The sequence below is a fragment of the Hipposideros armiger genome, unplaced genomic scaffold, assembly GCF_001890085.2.
Source record: "Hipposideros armiger isolate ML-2016 unplaced genomic scaffold, ASM189008v1 scaffold_78, whole genome shotgun sequence".
In the NCBI taxonomy this organism is placed as follows: Eukaryota; Metazoa; Chordata; class Mammalia; order Chiroptera; family Hipposideridae; genus Hipposideros; species Hipposideros armiger.
In genome coordinates this window covers 3,400,617-3,414,191 of record NW_017731428.1, presented here as the reverse complement: position 1 = coordinate 3,414,191, position 13,575 = coordinate 3,400,617, and the positions used below count along the sequence as shown (strand labels likewise).

Here is a 13,575-nt window from a genome sequence, read left to right as displayed (position 1 = left end):
GAGCATGGGAAACAGAATTTGCAAGGGGCAGCAGCCTCAGGAAGCTGAGCAGAAGAGGGCTCAGAGAGCAAACACGTCTAGTATGGACCCAGTGACACATCGGCTGTGGGGGACAGGAAAAAGGCGCATTCGAGGAGACATGACTGCCAGGGTTTCTGGTCCAGGGGTGGCTGGTGGTGATGCCTCTCTCAGAAGAGGAAGTAAAGGCGGTGCATACCTTGGAGGAAGATGCTCATGGACCATGCTGAGTTTGCTGTCCAAGTCCAGAGGAGAAGTTGGCAGCTCAGTGGATTTTAAATGTTGGCACAAAATAAACTTGCAAGACTGAAAATCTGAGGGGGGCTCTCTGCTGGCCACAGGACCACGTGCAACCTTCTCAGCACAGCATTGGAGACTTTTACATTTCCCCAAAGGACTTCTGCAGGCCCAGCTCCTTGCCACCCTTGCAGCCACCCTGGCCTGTTGGAGGCAACCCTGCCCTTCCCTGAGATTTTACCTGGCTTGACCACCCACCATTCATAACTTCCCCCTGAACAACAGTCTCACCATCCCATACATCCCCCAGGCCAAATGCCTTCTAGATGGATTCCTTCCTAACTCCTCTTTTCTCCCTACAAACTGTAATCTCTCCTTGGGAGTCCCCACGAGTGCTTAAGAGCTTGAATATGCCACCACTTACTAGCGATCTGACCACAGCAAGTAACTTAAGCTTTGCAGGCTTCTCCCACGGCGTGGTTGTAAAACTGAAGAGAAGTAATCCGAGTTAAGTGTTAAGAACAGTGCCTGACACGTTATGGACCTCAATATTAGCTATTGGTATTATTTTAAATTTCATCTCTAATCTCCAGCATCTAGCCCTTAAGATGCTTAATTAGTGTTTGTTGAATGAATGGAGACAATATGGAAAAGGATTTATCTTTGGGGCTCGACCTAATTTTAGAAAATTAAGTATTTAGCAGCCATGCAGGGACTCTCTGTTAATCGTTATCTACGTTGGATGGACAGGGACTCCAAATTGGCTTGGTTCTCATGAAAGAAAGCGACAGATTCTAAGTTGTTTAAAAAAAAAATTTTTTTTTTTATGGAGCTTTATGGAGTCTGGCACGCATTTCGTGCTCACCGACATCACATTGCACGAAAGCAAGCACACGACCTGGCAGGGTTGCCCCTGTGTAGGCAGTATCATTGTTGATGGCCAGAAAGACTTCCACTCCCCTACCCGCCCACCACGGAACCGGGGCTGACACCGGGGCCCCAGTCCCTGCTGTGGAGGCCGGGGAGCAGGCAAGAATCCGGCGGCGGCCACGTGGGCCCCTTCCGCCCGCTCCCCACATCCTTTGTTTCCCACCGGCTCCGGCTCAGGAAGCTCTTTCCGCGAGTCACCGCGAAGGGGCGGCCAGAGAGCTTGGAGAAGCTATTTCCGTGCAATCCCGGCGGGCGGCGAGCGCGCGGGAGGGGCGTGGAGGTGGAGGCAGCGCAGAAGGCCCAGTGTTTGCTTTTATTTCATCCAACAGAAGGTTCTATTTGTGGAAGCGAACAGACGTTGGGGATTAGAGCTGGAGGGGACAGGAAAAGGAAAAAAAAAAAGCCACATCCACTACCACGCTCAGGTCTTCCCCGGAACTATCGCGTGGGGGTGAATGACTGACTCTGGAATTCATCACCCTCCCTATCCTCCTTTCCTCCCGGCGCAGCTGGGCCCCGGCGGCGCCCAAGGCTCCAACCCTAGATCCCTAGGCGCAGGGCGGCGGAGGGATCCCCGGGGCGAAAGGCATAACGGCGAGGCTACAGCCAGAGGCGGGTGCGGAGAACCGTGGTGCGCGCTCCCGCAGCCCATTGTGCTCTGTGTGAATGGGGAGCGCGCACCAATCAGCGGTCGCTTCGCCCCCCGCGGCCCCGCCCCTCCCGCCTACTTCCTCGGGACCCTGACGTCACAGGAACTTTTCCTCCGCCCCCTCCTCGGGCTCCTCTAGCTGAACCCCGGGGCTGCGGGAGGGCGCCCCGCCTTTGCCCAGCCCAGCCCGAGGGGCGTGTGCGCCAGCCCGAGCCGGCTCTGGACACACCACCTGCACCGAAGCGCGCGCTGCCCCGAGCATCCCCAAGCGCTCGGGCCACCCCTAGCGCCCCCGCCAACCCAGCTCCACCTCTGCTCCCCCCACTCCGCTTCGGTGACTGCTCGCCGGGCGGCAGGGCCTGAGTCGTCGCAGCCACCTCATTGCACAACCCGGCTTCCCAACTGTTTACACAGCCCGGCTTGTGAGTGTGTGTGTATACAGCGTGAGTCACCGGGAGGCGGAGGAGGTGGAGGAAAAGGAGAAGGAGGGGTGCACTGGCCGGGATCGGCGCGGCGCACACACACTCACTCACTCACACTCAGTCACTCTCTCTGAGCGCGTCTCGCTCGTGCACACACACGCCAGGAGCTCCGGAGCGCGCAGGATCCCGAGCGCCGCCGGAAAGTTGCTCGAGCTTTCGCTCCTAGACTTCTTGTTTTGGAAGTGCATTTGCTCCGTGGCTCCTCCGAGCTTGCGGAATCCTGTCCTCGCCGCTCGGGACCTCGGGAACGCCGGCTGCCGCCGCCTCTGCTTCTGGATCTGCCGGCAACCTCGAAAACAATAGCGGCGGCTGCCCCCAGCGAGGCGCCCAGTGCCCGCGGGGGTCCGGGGACACAAGCAGGCCTGCGACCCCAGGACGCGCGGCCAGCGTCGTCCCCGCGTGCAACGCGAGCGTCCGGGAGCCGCTGCTGTTTTGCCCCCCGTGGGGGTCGAGCCCAGCTCCGTCTGCAAACTCTATCCTGCGGGCTGGAATAAGTCGCGGCGTCGGCGCCGAGCCCGCAGCGCCTTCCCGCGCGGATCCCGGGACGTACAAAGCCGGGGCCGTCCCGGCCTGGGACGGGATGCGGGTCGGTCCCGTGCGCTCTGCGATGAGCGGCGCCTCGCAGCCCCGCGGCCCGGCCTTGTTGCTCCCAGCCGCCCGGGGTGCCCCGGCCAAACGTCTGCTGGACGCGGACGACGCGGCGGCCGTGGCGGCCAAGTGCCCTCGCCTCTCTGAGTGCTCCAGCCCCTCGGACTACCTCAGTCCCCCTGGCTCTCCCTGCAGTCCGCAGCCTCCGCCTGCCGCGCCGGGCTCGGGCGGCGGCTCCGGGAGCGCGCCGGGGCCCAGCCGCATCGCCGACTACCTGCTGCTGCCCCTGGCCGAGCGCGAGAATGTGTCCCGGGCACTGTGCATCCACACCGGCCGCGAGCTGCGCTGCAAGGTAGGTGTCGGGGGGCCGGGATCCAGCGGGGGTCGGGGGGTGAGGGGGGGACGTAGTGGCAGACAAAGGTGCTTGGAGTCTTGCCCGCCGGCTCCCGGGAGCCGAAGGTGCCACCAACGCTTGCATTTGGGGCAGGGCGGATAAGTGTTTTGAGCCCGATAAGGCAGCGTTTGACCAGGTTCACCCTTTTGGGGATTGAGGGGTTTCGGATGGACTGATCTAATTAGGGGGCTCGGCGGTCAAGAGGAAGCGCAGTGCTCAATTCTTTTATCTCTATAGTATTTCCTGGGCCCTCAGTGCAGCGCGTGGCGTTCCATATAAGTTATGGAATTGAAATGGATTCCAGGGCCATGCCATTCCCCTTCTCTCATTCTCCTCGCTCCCCCCGCCTCTTGTCCTGGAAGGACGCCCTGCAGTGGGTGCCTCCTTGGAGCTTGGAGCAGCGGGCAGCTCCCTTGCCGGGTTCTCAGGGCACCTGGGCTCCGCTGTCGGTGTCCCGCTCGGGTCTTGGGGATTTTGGCTTGAACCTGCGTTGGGACGAGAACCCCAGGGAGCAGCCTGAGGATGACTTCCAGCCAGGGCGGAGGAATTTGCCTGGAGTAGAATTGTTGGAAAGACAGCACCGGCGAGGAACCCTCGCTTCCATTCATGTCTTTATTTTCCGGCCAGCTTTTTTTTTTTTTTTTTTGAACATAAGGGATTTCATCCAGGAGATGGCAACTCCTAGGATTCTCCTCGTGCCCCTCCAGCGCCCGTAGACACAGACCGTTCCCATAGCCCGCCCTTTGCGAGCCTGACATCCTCGGCTCAGACATTCCTGAGAACCCCCGTGAGCTGTTCCTTTTCATCCGAAGGGTAGGGTCACCCTTCAGTTAAAGTCGTTCTTGGGTTTTCGGCGACTCACCTGACCCCCCCCCCCCACACACAAACCCCGGGCTTGCTGCTGCCACCTACTGTCCGACCTGAATGAAATTTCAATCGCTTGATCAAGCCCAGTTTAAAGAGGGAAAAATCTTTTCTTCTCAGTGGCCGGGGGGCTAAGAGCTGGTTTGGGAAAAGTATGTGTGTGCGGTGGGGTGGGGCCGACTTGGGAGGAAGGGGGCAGCAGAGAGATTTTTCTAGCTGGTGCCAGAGCAGCCGGGCCTCAGAGGTGGGGTGGGTCTGGCCGTTGTGCAACCCCTTCCAGTTCCTCTGAGCAGATAATAGCTGAATCCAGATGGTGACAGCCCGTGTGTCACCGTTTCCAGTTGAGTCCTAGGATATGAGTAACCGGACTAAACAAAAGGCCTTTAAAGAGACCAGCCAGCTTCTTAGAGGAGATACTCCCCATTTCCTGGGTGAAGGTGGGGATGGGAGTTGGGAGGAGGAGAGAAAAACATGGAAAACAAACAAAAAACGGTGGAGGGGATCCCATATCTGGCCTGTGAGAATTTTCACCCAAGACTGTGGGCAGGTTGCTTAAGGCTGCGTGGTCAGCCTCTCCAAGTCATCTGTTCCTCTGACTAATGACTGATCTGCCTGTCTCCAGTCCCGGCTTCCACTTGGAGACTGCAGTCACCATAGCCTGTGCTCTCTCTGCTGAGCACCTTGGGTTTGCAGGAAGCCATGCTTTTCCAGGGCCTGCTTTTCACCTCCTGGAGATCCCAGGGGACACCTATCTGCCACTTCCAGCAGCATTGCCTCCCAAAAAGGAAGGGCTACAGAGGGTGGGGACTTTGAGGCTTAGCCCTCTAGAGCTGATGGCTTCATGGAAGATGGGAACATATATAGAAGACAGTTCTTTCAAACCTTCCATATGGTAACCCATTGGATATATTTGCTAACCCAGAGCCCTACATAGAGGTTGGCTGCTGGTCTGGGGTGTTAAGGGCAGCTGGCGTTGCATATGGTGGGGTGGCAGAGATAAGTGGAGTAAATGAACGGAGCCTATTGTCAACCAAAGCCCAAAGATTGAGAACTGCAGCCCAGCCTGGGATTTTGGAGGTGGCGTCTGCTTTTCTTGCCTCCTAAGTTGGTCACCTTCTCTCTGCAGGTGTTTCCCATTAAACACTACCAGGACAAAATCAGGCCTTACATCCAGCTGCCGTCACACAGAAACATCACTGGCATTGTGGAAGTGATCCTTGGGGAAACCAAGGCCTACGTCTTCTTTGAGAAGGACTTTGGGGACATGCACTCCTATGTGCGAAGTCGGAAGAGGCTACGGGAGGAGGAGGCTTCCCGGCTCTTCAAGCAGATTGTCTGTGCCGTTGCCCACTGTCACCAGTCGGCCATCGTGCTGGGGGACCTGAAGCTTAGGAAATTCGTCTTCTCCACTGAGGAGAGGTGAGCAGTCTCCACAGCCCTCCCCTGTGGTCTTTTGGAACCAAAATGAAGGTGCAGGTTGAGGAGTAAGCTACAGTGTGTTGGTTCAAAGCCACACCAAGGACTCCGTTGTCCCAAGTGAGGTTTTTTGAAGTCCCCTCCTGAGGAGCCACGGCCAAGCTTGGCTGAGTCTGCACTCTTGTGGATGTGGCTTGGGGACACCTTGGTGCCTCTGTGCGATGTCATGTGATAACAGGAAGCCCTCCCCACTTCCACCCCAGGATTAAGTTTATTCACCATTGTTGTCAGGAAGGTCAGTTCTTCTGGGGTGCAAATGTCAACCTGCCCTTCACAGCTTTGACTCCTAGAGGAAGTTTTCAAATCCTCGCTTACACCAAGTGGGGTTATTTTGTACCCAGAAGGTATCACAGAGGTAATTAGAATGTCATATTTGCAGAATTCTGCCCTTCACCACACCATATTCCTGTTCTGTCTCAGGCTTGCACCCCCCCCCCCCCCCCAATATTTGCTTCACATTCTCCAGTGACTTTTTAGACACCTTGTTTGGCTCCGTCTTCAGAAAAATAGCCACATTGACCACACCATATTCCTGTTCCGTCTCAGGCTTGCCCCCCACACCCCCTCCAATATTTGCTTCACACTCTCCAGTGACTTTTTAGACACCTTGTTTGGCTCTGTCTTCAGAAAAATAGCCACACAGTTGGCTGGAATTGGTTGCTAAATATAGATCATGGCTTACCTCATAAAGGACAAGATGCACTTGATAAGAGAATAATGATACCTTAAGATTCAGAATTAAGGTTTCAGACAAGACAATGCAGGAAGCCGCAGGAGATAAACCTTACCTGATTTCAAGAGGTAGGCCACATCCTACATCTTATGGAAAGATTAAAAGCAATAGTGTCATAGAATTGTAGAGATGGATGTGTGTTACTGGGTTGTAGCTATTTATGCAGGGCTGACCCCACCTGTGCTTTTGTTTTTTTTTTACCCGTCACACCAAATCCTATGAAAAAGTATGGGGTCGAGTTACCAGAAAGCACCGCTTTGTATCTGACCTTGCACTAATTATTGAAACATGCCGATTAGCAAAGAAAAGCCAAGTGTTTGCAATGGCGAAGTTTCCAATTCCTGGCACATACTCCTTTGATATGGTGATGTATTTTCTGAAACATGCCTTCCACACCTCCTTACTAGCTTTTGAAATCTGCATTGCACAGGCGAATGTCATGTACATGGAGTTTGGCAACCCGAGGGTTAAGTAATGCCAGGCTGACGCTAGCCTTGTAACCAGCACAGGTGCAGGGCTTTAGTGCTACAGCAGCCAATCGGGGGGCAGACAGTGTGGGTTGAGTCATATTTTCCGTTTACAGAACCAATGGGTATTTTACATAACGACGGGAGGTCAGGCTGAGGACATACCAAAGTTAGCACATGCATGCTACACTCCAGGGAACAGGAAGGCAGGAAGATAAAAAAAAAAAAAAAAGGCAACCAACCCTTTGAGAGGAAAAGGAATTGACCCATTAGCCAATACCAAATGTTTGCATTTAACTTCACAAGTGACTTACTGAAACAGGGCTATTTCAGAGAAGCAGGGAGGAGTATAAGATGCTGCCAGATACTGGAGGTTCCCCACCTGGATCCCCAAGACTTGGGAAGCTAGATCTCAATAAGGAAGCCCCTTCAGCTTCATAAGGGAGCCTTTGACTAAAGATGATTCAGACTTCAGTTATGACCTGAACAGATAAGCCCTCATGTAGTGTATATATGCTCAGGCGTTCATGTGCCATCCTAGGGAGTGTGTGCACGTATGTAGGTGTTTTGGGGCCCCTGCATCCTTCAAATCCACCAGCTGCTTCTGTTGGCTCATATAACCTCTCTGTCTAGGCTAAGCATTCTTGGCAGTTAAACGCCCCAATAAATGTAGTGGACATTCCTTGCACTTTTCCCATTGGTTATCATGGCCTGGCCCCAGGCGGACAGATTGTCCTCTGTGTGTATATATCAATGTGAGCAGGAGTGCATAATAATAATAGTGACTTTGGGCTCCATGTTCTGTAATGCAAAGCGTGTGTCCAAGGAGCCTTGGCCCTCAGTGGCACGATAAGAACAAGATCCACTTGTAGGGTGCTCAGGCCCTCCCTGAAGAATAGGATATACTGCTCTTCCCTGGGAGCTTTTGTAGAAAAGGTCAGCATTCCCGAGCCACCAGCTCCCACTTCTGCAATGTGCACTTTAAAAGTTGTGTAACCCCTACTAGGAGATTTCTTCTTAAGCTGTAGCCTAATGAGTAGTATTTGGGGCTTTGCATCATACGCTCCACCCCGGGCGCTCTCTTGATACTTTGCAAATGTTTATTGCAGTTTGTATGTATTGGTTTGTGAAATCCTGAGTCCTGGGTGGTTGCAGGGAACTGCTTACTGGATGAAGGGGTAAATGGCATTCCTGGGGCCTTGGCTACGAGTGCCTGTGGGCGCTGGTATTGGGAAGCTGCGTTTTCATAGCAGTTGATCTGGAAGTAATGGCTTGTTTTCTCTCTCTTGCAGAACCCAGCTCAGACTGGAAAGTCTGGAAGATACACACATAATTAAGGGTGAAGACGATGCTTTGTCAGACAAACACGGCTGCCCAGCCTACGTGAGCCCCGAGATTCTGAACACCACCGGGACCTACTCGGGAAAGGCGGCGGACGTGTGGAGCCTCGGGGTGATGCTCTACACCCTCCTGGTGGGGCGCTACCCCTTCCATGACTCAGATCCCAGCGCCCTTTTCTCCAAAATCCGCCGTGGACAGTTCTGCATCCCCGACCACATTTCCCCCAAAGCCAGGTGCCTCATTCGCAGCCTCCTGAGACGAGAGCCTTCCGAGAGACTCACCGCCCCCGAGATTCTACTCCATCCCTGGTTTGAGTCTGTCTTGGAACCTGGGTACATCGACTCAGAAATGGGAACTGCAGACCAGATTGTCCCAGAGTACCAGGAGGACAGTGATGTCAGTTCCTTCTTCTGCTAATCCCAAAAAACCTCAGAAACCTCATCATTCTCACACATGGCATTTCCACTTCTCAAGATGGACAGGCCTTTCGATGTGGTGCCAACCAGATACGTGATGGCGTAAAGATTGTAGCTGCTGAACTGAACATGGAGCCCCTCGGACTTTGATGAGTGACTTGACTGATCTGAGCAGTGTACACTCTGATTGGCTGCCCTTCAAAGCTGTTCCCCTTCTTAACAAACCCTCGCCAACTATCCCGTTGTCAGATTCGGGGGTGCACGTCTCTTACAGGTGGCACAGAGCATGGGTGTCCTACAGCAAGTGAACTTGAACATTCTCAAGGGAGAGGAAGTGAATCGCACAATGGCATTTGGGGCAATAACCTGTTTTAACAGGGTGACAAATAATTTGGGCCAATTAACCTGCCATCTTCGAACTTGTCTTTGGTAGCTAGACTGTCGCTACCCCAGCTTCTCTGATTGGAGAATTGTCGTTTGTTTTTTTGGTTTGGTTTCACACTCATCCTTTCTTTACACGCATTTACTAACGACTGCTCCGTTTTTGGAGCGGACTGTTTCAGGAGCATAGGAGCCTGCCTGACCTATGAACCCAGACCTTCTCCATTTCCTGCCAAGACCTCATTTGCACTAATGCCTTCTTTCTGACTTTGAAACGTCACCTCCCCACCCTCGCTGTAAAGGCCCTTACCAGCTCACCATGGAAAAGTATCTCAAAAGATTTGAACTCCTGGCTATTTCAGAACTCTGAGCTCAGACAGAGAGACTGTAGATTTTTAAAAATAATTTGAGCACTTGGAAACTGTTAGCTTTTTTGGGTCCCCTAAATACATTAGCATTTATCCTTTACTTTTTTCCCCCCAGGACCATCTCAGGGTGGAGCATTTTGTCTAGGAGGAGAAAGACAGGGAGATTCTACACTCCTCTCTCCCAAGAGCAAATATTAAACTTCAAAGAAAGTGAATTTTGGATAGTTCTCAGACCAACTTCCAGAATTATACTTTATACTTTCGCTCCCCACCCCCCAACCCCATAGATATGGTCTGCCCTTTGCATTGTGTGTGTGTGTCTGCAGTTTTGCATGATGAGTTGTTAATATTGGAAATGTGGTGTGCTTTATGAATACATCTGTGTAATCAGCACCCAGAGTGAAATATGAAACAGCAAGCTCCAATTTTAAGTCGGGGTGGACTTGAAAAGTCACCTAGTCCCAACTTCTTTCTTCTTTCTGCCACCTCCCAGTGCAGAAAAATCCCCCCTTCAGGCTTCTTTTACAGCTGGGAATCCAGCCTCGTTTGAATACTTCCAGAGATGGGAACTCACTCCCTACAAAAAAGACAAGCGCTTAACGGGAAAACTACGACTTGCATTAAAAAAACAAGTATAGATGAAATATCGGTCAAATGTCTCGGACAGGACTGAAATGTGGTGGTTAAACGGGTAAACCAAACATACTGTATTTTGAGAAATGGCACAAAAACAGGCAGTCATCCTTAAGGGCTATGCCTACGCAAACTACTAACATGCATTGTTCCGAATGCCGTGTATACCTCATGTACTGTGTACTTTGTACATATATTTTTACCTTTTATACATAACGTCTGATTGTTGTTGTTGTTGTTGTCTTGGCTCTGAGGCTTGTTTTGTTGTCTGTGTCTGTCTGAAATAACCTGCGTGTCTAAAACCACGTGAAATGTGAATGATTATTGGCAATATTACCTTGACAGAATCATGGGACTCGGGAGGAGAGGAAGGACAGGCGTCTGCCGCACTAACGCTCTCGTGGTTGTTCGATTGTTGTATCTGTGATACATTTACCCCGCTAAGGACTCTGGACCGGCGGGGGCTTCTGCCGGCAAAGCTATTGTAGAAACACTAGATCTGTACATGTGTATATATGTGAACAGTGAGATGGCCGTTTTTGACTTGTAGAGACATTTTAATAAATCTGGTTTCGTAAATAGGCACGGTGCATTTCTTGGGGCCTTGTGCAATATCACACCGGGGATTGCAAAGGTCTCCGGCCTCAGGGCTTGGAATCTTATGAGGCAAACAGGACTAAACAGATAATTATTATATAGGGCCTTTGACAGAACCCATTCCCTTTTTTTCATTGAAGTGAGTGAATTAATTTTGATGGGTGAAGCCAATTGGATGAAATCAGGTTGGGAGGGTTAGGGGTTCAACTTAGAGGTGAAAAACATTTCAAGAGGAACGTACATAAATAAGCCTTGAGTTGTAAGAATCCTTTTGGCTTTTTTGGTCTTTTTTAGGTCAGGGACCCTTGAGAGTTTAATGAAAGCTATGGACACTGCTCAGAAAAATACACACGTGTATCCAACAGAATTTGCTATGATTTCAGGTGTCGTGGATATATATCTGTGAAGGCCTCCCAGGCTTCCTGTTGAGAACCGCCCCCCCCACCCCCATTTAGACTTCATTAAAATGGCTAATAGGCATTTCCTTTTTTTTCCCCCTGTAGGTGTAAAAAAATGGAAATAAAGGAGAAACTAAAGACATTTTGAATCACAAAGGCAGAAGAAGATTTCATTAGTTTATAGCTTCGCCATCACACCAGAATCTATTTTAAGTGAAGTCAATTAACATCCAGATTTAAAACAAAACAAAACACTTTATATTTCAAAGTGTAACAAGCATACAGAAAAACATGCACATATAAGTGTAGAGTTCTGAATTCTCTAAAAACCGAATACATCGGTGTAACCAACAGCCAGATCAAGAAAACAAAACAGTGCCAGGACCCTAAGAGACCCCTTTGCCCCTTTTAGTCTCTGCCGGACACCCCCTCCAAAGGTTACCACCAAGGGACAGAGTTTTAACTTTTATGTTTTAGAATTAGAATTTTAACTCAAGTGTAGGAATTAGAATAAGGACTCACTCGTCAACTCGGGGCTAAAATGAAGAGGCACACAGAAGTTACAGATGACACAACTGCCCTTTTCTAGGACTCAGGCTGACATCACCCAGGAAAGCAGACCTATGACACCGAACTAAGTGCAACTCAGGCCTCATGAGTCAGGACCTTAAGAAAATAAATGGAAAAGGCACATCAGAAGCCACATGGGAGATGGCCAAATATTTGGGTAGCTTAGAAACTATGAAGCTGGGGTTGGTCGGGGCTATTCCATGAATAAGACCCTTAAGCCCCAAAGTGTCTGGGGCAGACCTCGGCCCCAGGACAGACATTATAATGTCTCTCTGATTCAAGGTATCTAGGTGAGACTCCGTACAACTCCTTGGGCATACAGGCAGGTAATACTTTGGACTTCACCAAGCTTTTTAATCTAAGGATTTCAAAATACTTTGCAAGCAATTAAGGTTACAACACCTCTTTTGTACTGTTGTTACATGCACCAAATGGAAAGAAATATGGGTCAGGATTGGCTGGAATGACATGTGTGATGTCACAAGTCCATAAATTTAATCTCTTCGAAGGTTGGAACAAATCTGGGGCAATCACAACTACTTACAGTACAGAAGGTTTAAACAAAAGTGTGTTCAGCACTGGCTAAAAAGCTGATCACTTTTATTTTTCCTTGTGTCCTCAATATACTCGTACTCGTCATTAGAGTAAATCATACAAGTAACATCTCAACCATTTATTCATATCTTTCTAGAAGTTTCCCTCTTCCCCCCGGCCCCCCCCACCCCCCACCCTATAACAGTCGAGTGAAACAGGCAAGTCAAGTATCACTGGCTCCATGTTATAGATGAGAAAACAGGCTTCAGTGTCTTTCAGTTGCCAGGCAGGGATAAGCAGCTCAGAGCTGGGACATGAACTTGGGTTTATGGAGTCCTTGCCCAATGTTGTTGCTATGTCTGCACACTACCACACAATGTCTTCTGGTCAGAATGATGATTGGAGAAGGTGGTTCAAGACAAACACAAATACTGAGTTTTAGCCCCATTAACATCTTCAAAACAACCCAGTGCATCAGTCATAAAAGTGGGAGCATTACTGAAGATGAAAGGTGTCTTATTCAATAAATGTTTGCTGTGTACCTACCATGTGCCAGGCACTGTGGAAACAGATGACCAAGATTAAGTCCTAGCTCATTGAGTGGAAATCATGAGGTCAGGGACTGTGACAGTCCTGTTCATTTACCCCAGCACCCAGCACTGTGCCTACCCCGGGTAGGTGTCCAATGCCAACGTGGATGGGTGGGTGGATGGATGGATGGATGGATGGATGGGTGGGTGAGTGGATGGATGGATGGATGGGTGGGTGAGTGGATGGGTGGATGGATGGATGGGTGGGTGGATGGATGGATGGATGGGTGGATGGATGGGTGGGTGAGTGGATGGNTGGATGGATGGGTGGGTGGATGGATGGATGGATGGGTGGATGGATGGGTGGGTGAGTGGATGGGTGGATGGATGGATGGGTGGGTGGATGGATGGGTGGATGGATGAATGGATGTCCTCCAGCAGCTCAGAGCCTAATGGGTCTCCAAGTCAGAGAGCCAACAAGAGCACAGAAGTGGAAATATTGTGACCGGGGTCTCATTCTACTTCTGAATGTATGACCTTCTTCTGTATGACCTTGAAAGAGCAGATTTGCCAGGTTCTCATTTGTTCATCTTTAAACAGGAGTGATACCCTGATTTCTTTGGTTCCTTCAGCTGCCATTCTGTGATTCTGTGAAAACGGGCCCTGTAAGTTCTTCATCAGAGAGACCGTGGGAATAGCTTTGTGCTTCCTTTTAAAATCAGGCACAGGTAGCATAGTTGGGTTCCCTGTCCAATTTTATTCTGGATAAGAAATGGCGTTGTAGCAAGGAAGATTATGGGGTTAGTTTTTTAACATGACTTTGGCTGGGAAAAGGAGGCCAAGTGTTTAGTCGATCATCTACCTCCCCCTCTTAAAAAAAGAAAAACAGGTGGTGGGGGTGAGCAGGACCTCTGTTCCAGTCCCTGGGAACTTTCCATATCAGATTTCAGTGGATACTTTTTCATTTTT

At 50.7% G+C, this 13,575-nt stretch overlaps 1 protein-coding gene across 2 annotated transcripts; it reads left to right on the top strand.

Annotated features, from left to right (window-relative positions):
• Positions 1 to 1,994: 1,994 nt before the first annotated feature.
• On the top strand, positions 1,995 to 10,556 carry TRIB1 (tribbles pseudokinase 1). Of its 2 annotated transcripts, none has more exons than XM_019643463.1 (3): positions 1,995 to 3,256; positions 5,289 to 5,581; positions 8,131 to 10,556. In XM_019643463.1, exons 1-3 carry the CDS (start codon positions 2,897 to 2,899, stop codon positions 8,594 to 8,596), a joined length of 1,119 nt encoding a protein of 372 aa, XP_019499008.1. In that variant the 5' UTR covers positions 1,995 to 2,896; the 3' UTR covers positions 8,597 to 10,556. The 2 variants fall into 2 exon arrangements, with proteins under 2 accessions (XP_019499008.1, XP_019499009.1); XM_019643464.1 differs by lacking the exon at positions 1,995 to 3,256 and adding an exon at positions 3,683 to 5,054.
• The last annotated feature ends 3,019 nt before the right edge of the window (positions 10,557 to 13,575 follow it).

Excerpts from the sequence above, each read along its gene's own strand:
- TRIB1 (XM_019643463.1), top strand. The coding sequence starts at position 2,897 with ATGCGGGTCGGTCCCGTGCGCTCTGCGATGAGCGGCGCCTCGCAGCCC. Across the intron at positions 3,257-5,288 it reads GCCGCGAGCTGCGCTGCAAG|GTGTTTCCCATTAAACACTA; the intron begins GTAGGTGTCGGG and ends TTCTCTCTGCAG. Across the intron at positions 5,582-8,130 it reads GTCTTCTCCACTGAGGAGAG|AACCCAGCTCAGACTGGAAA; the intron begins GTGAGCAGTCTC and ends TCTCTCTTGCAG.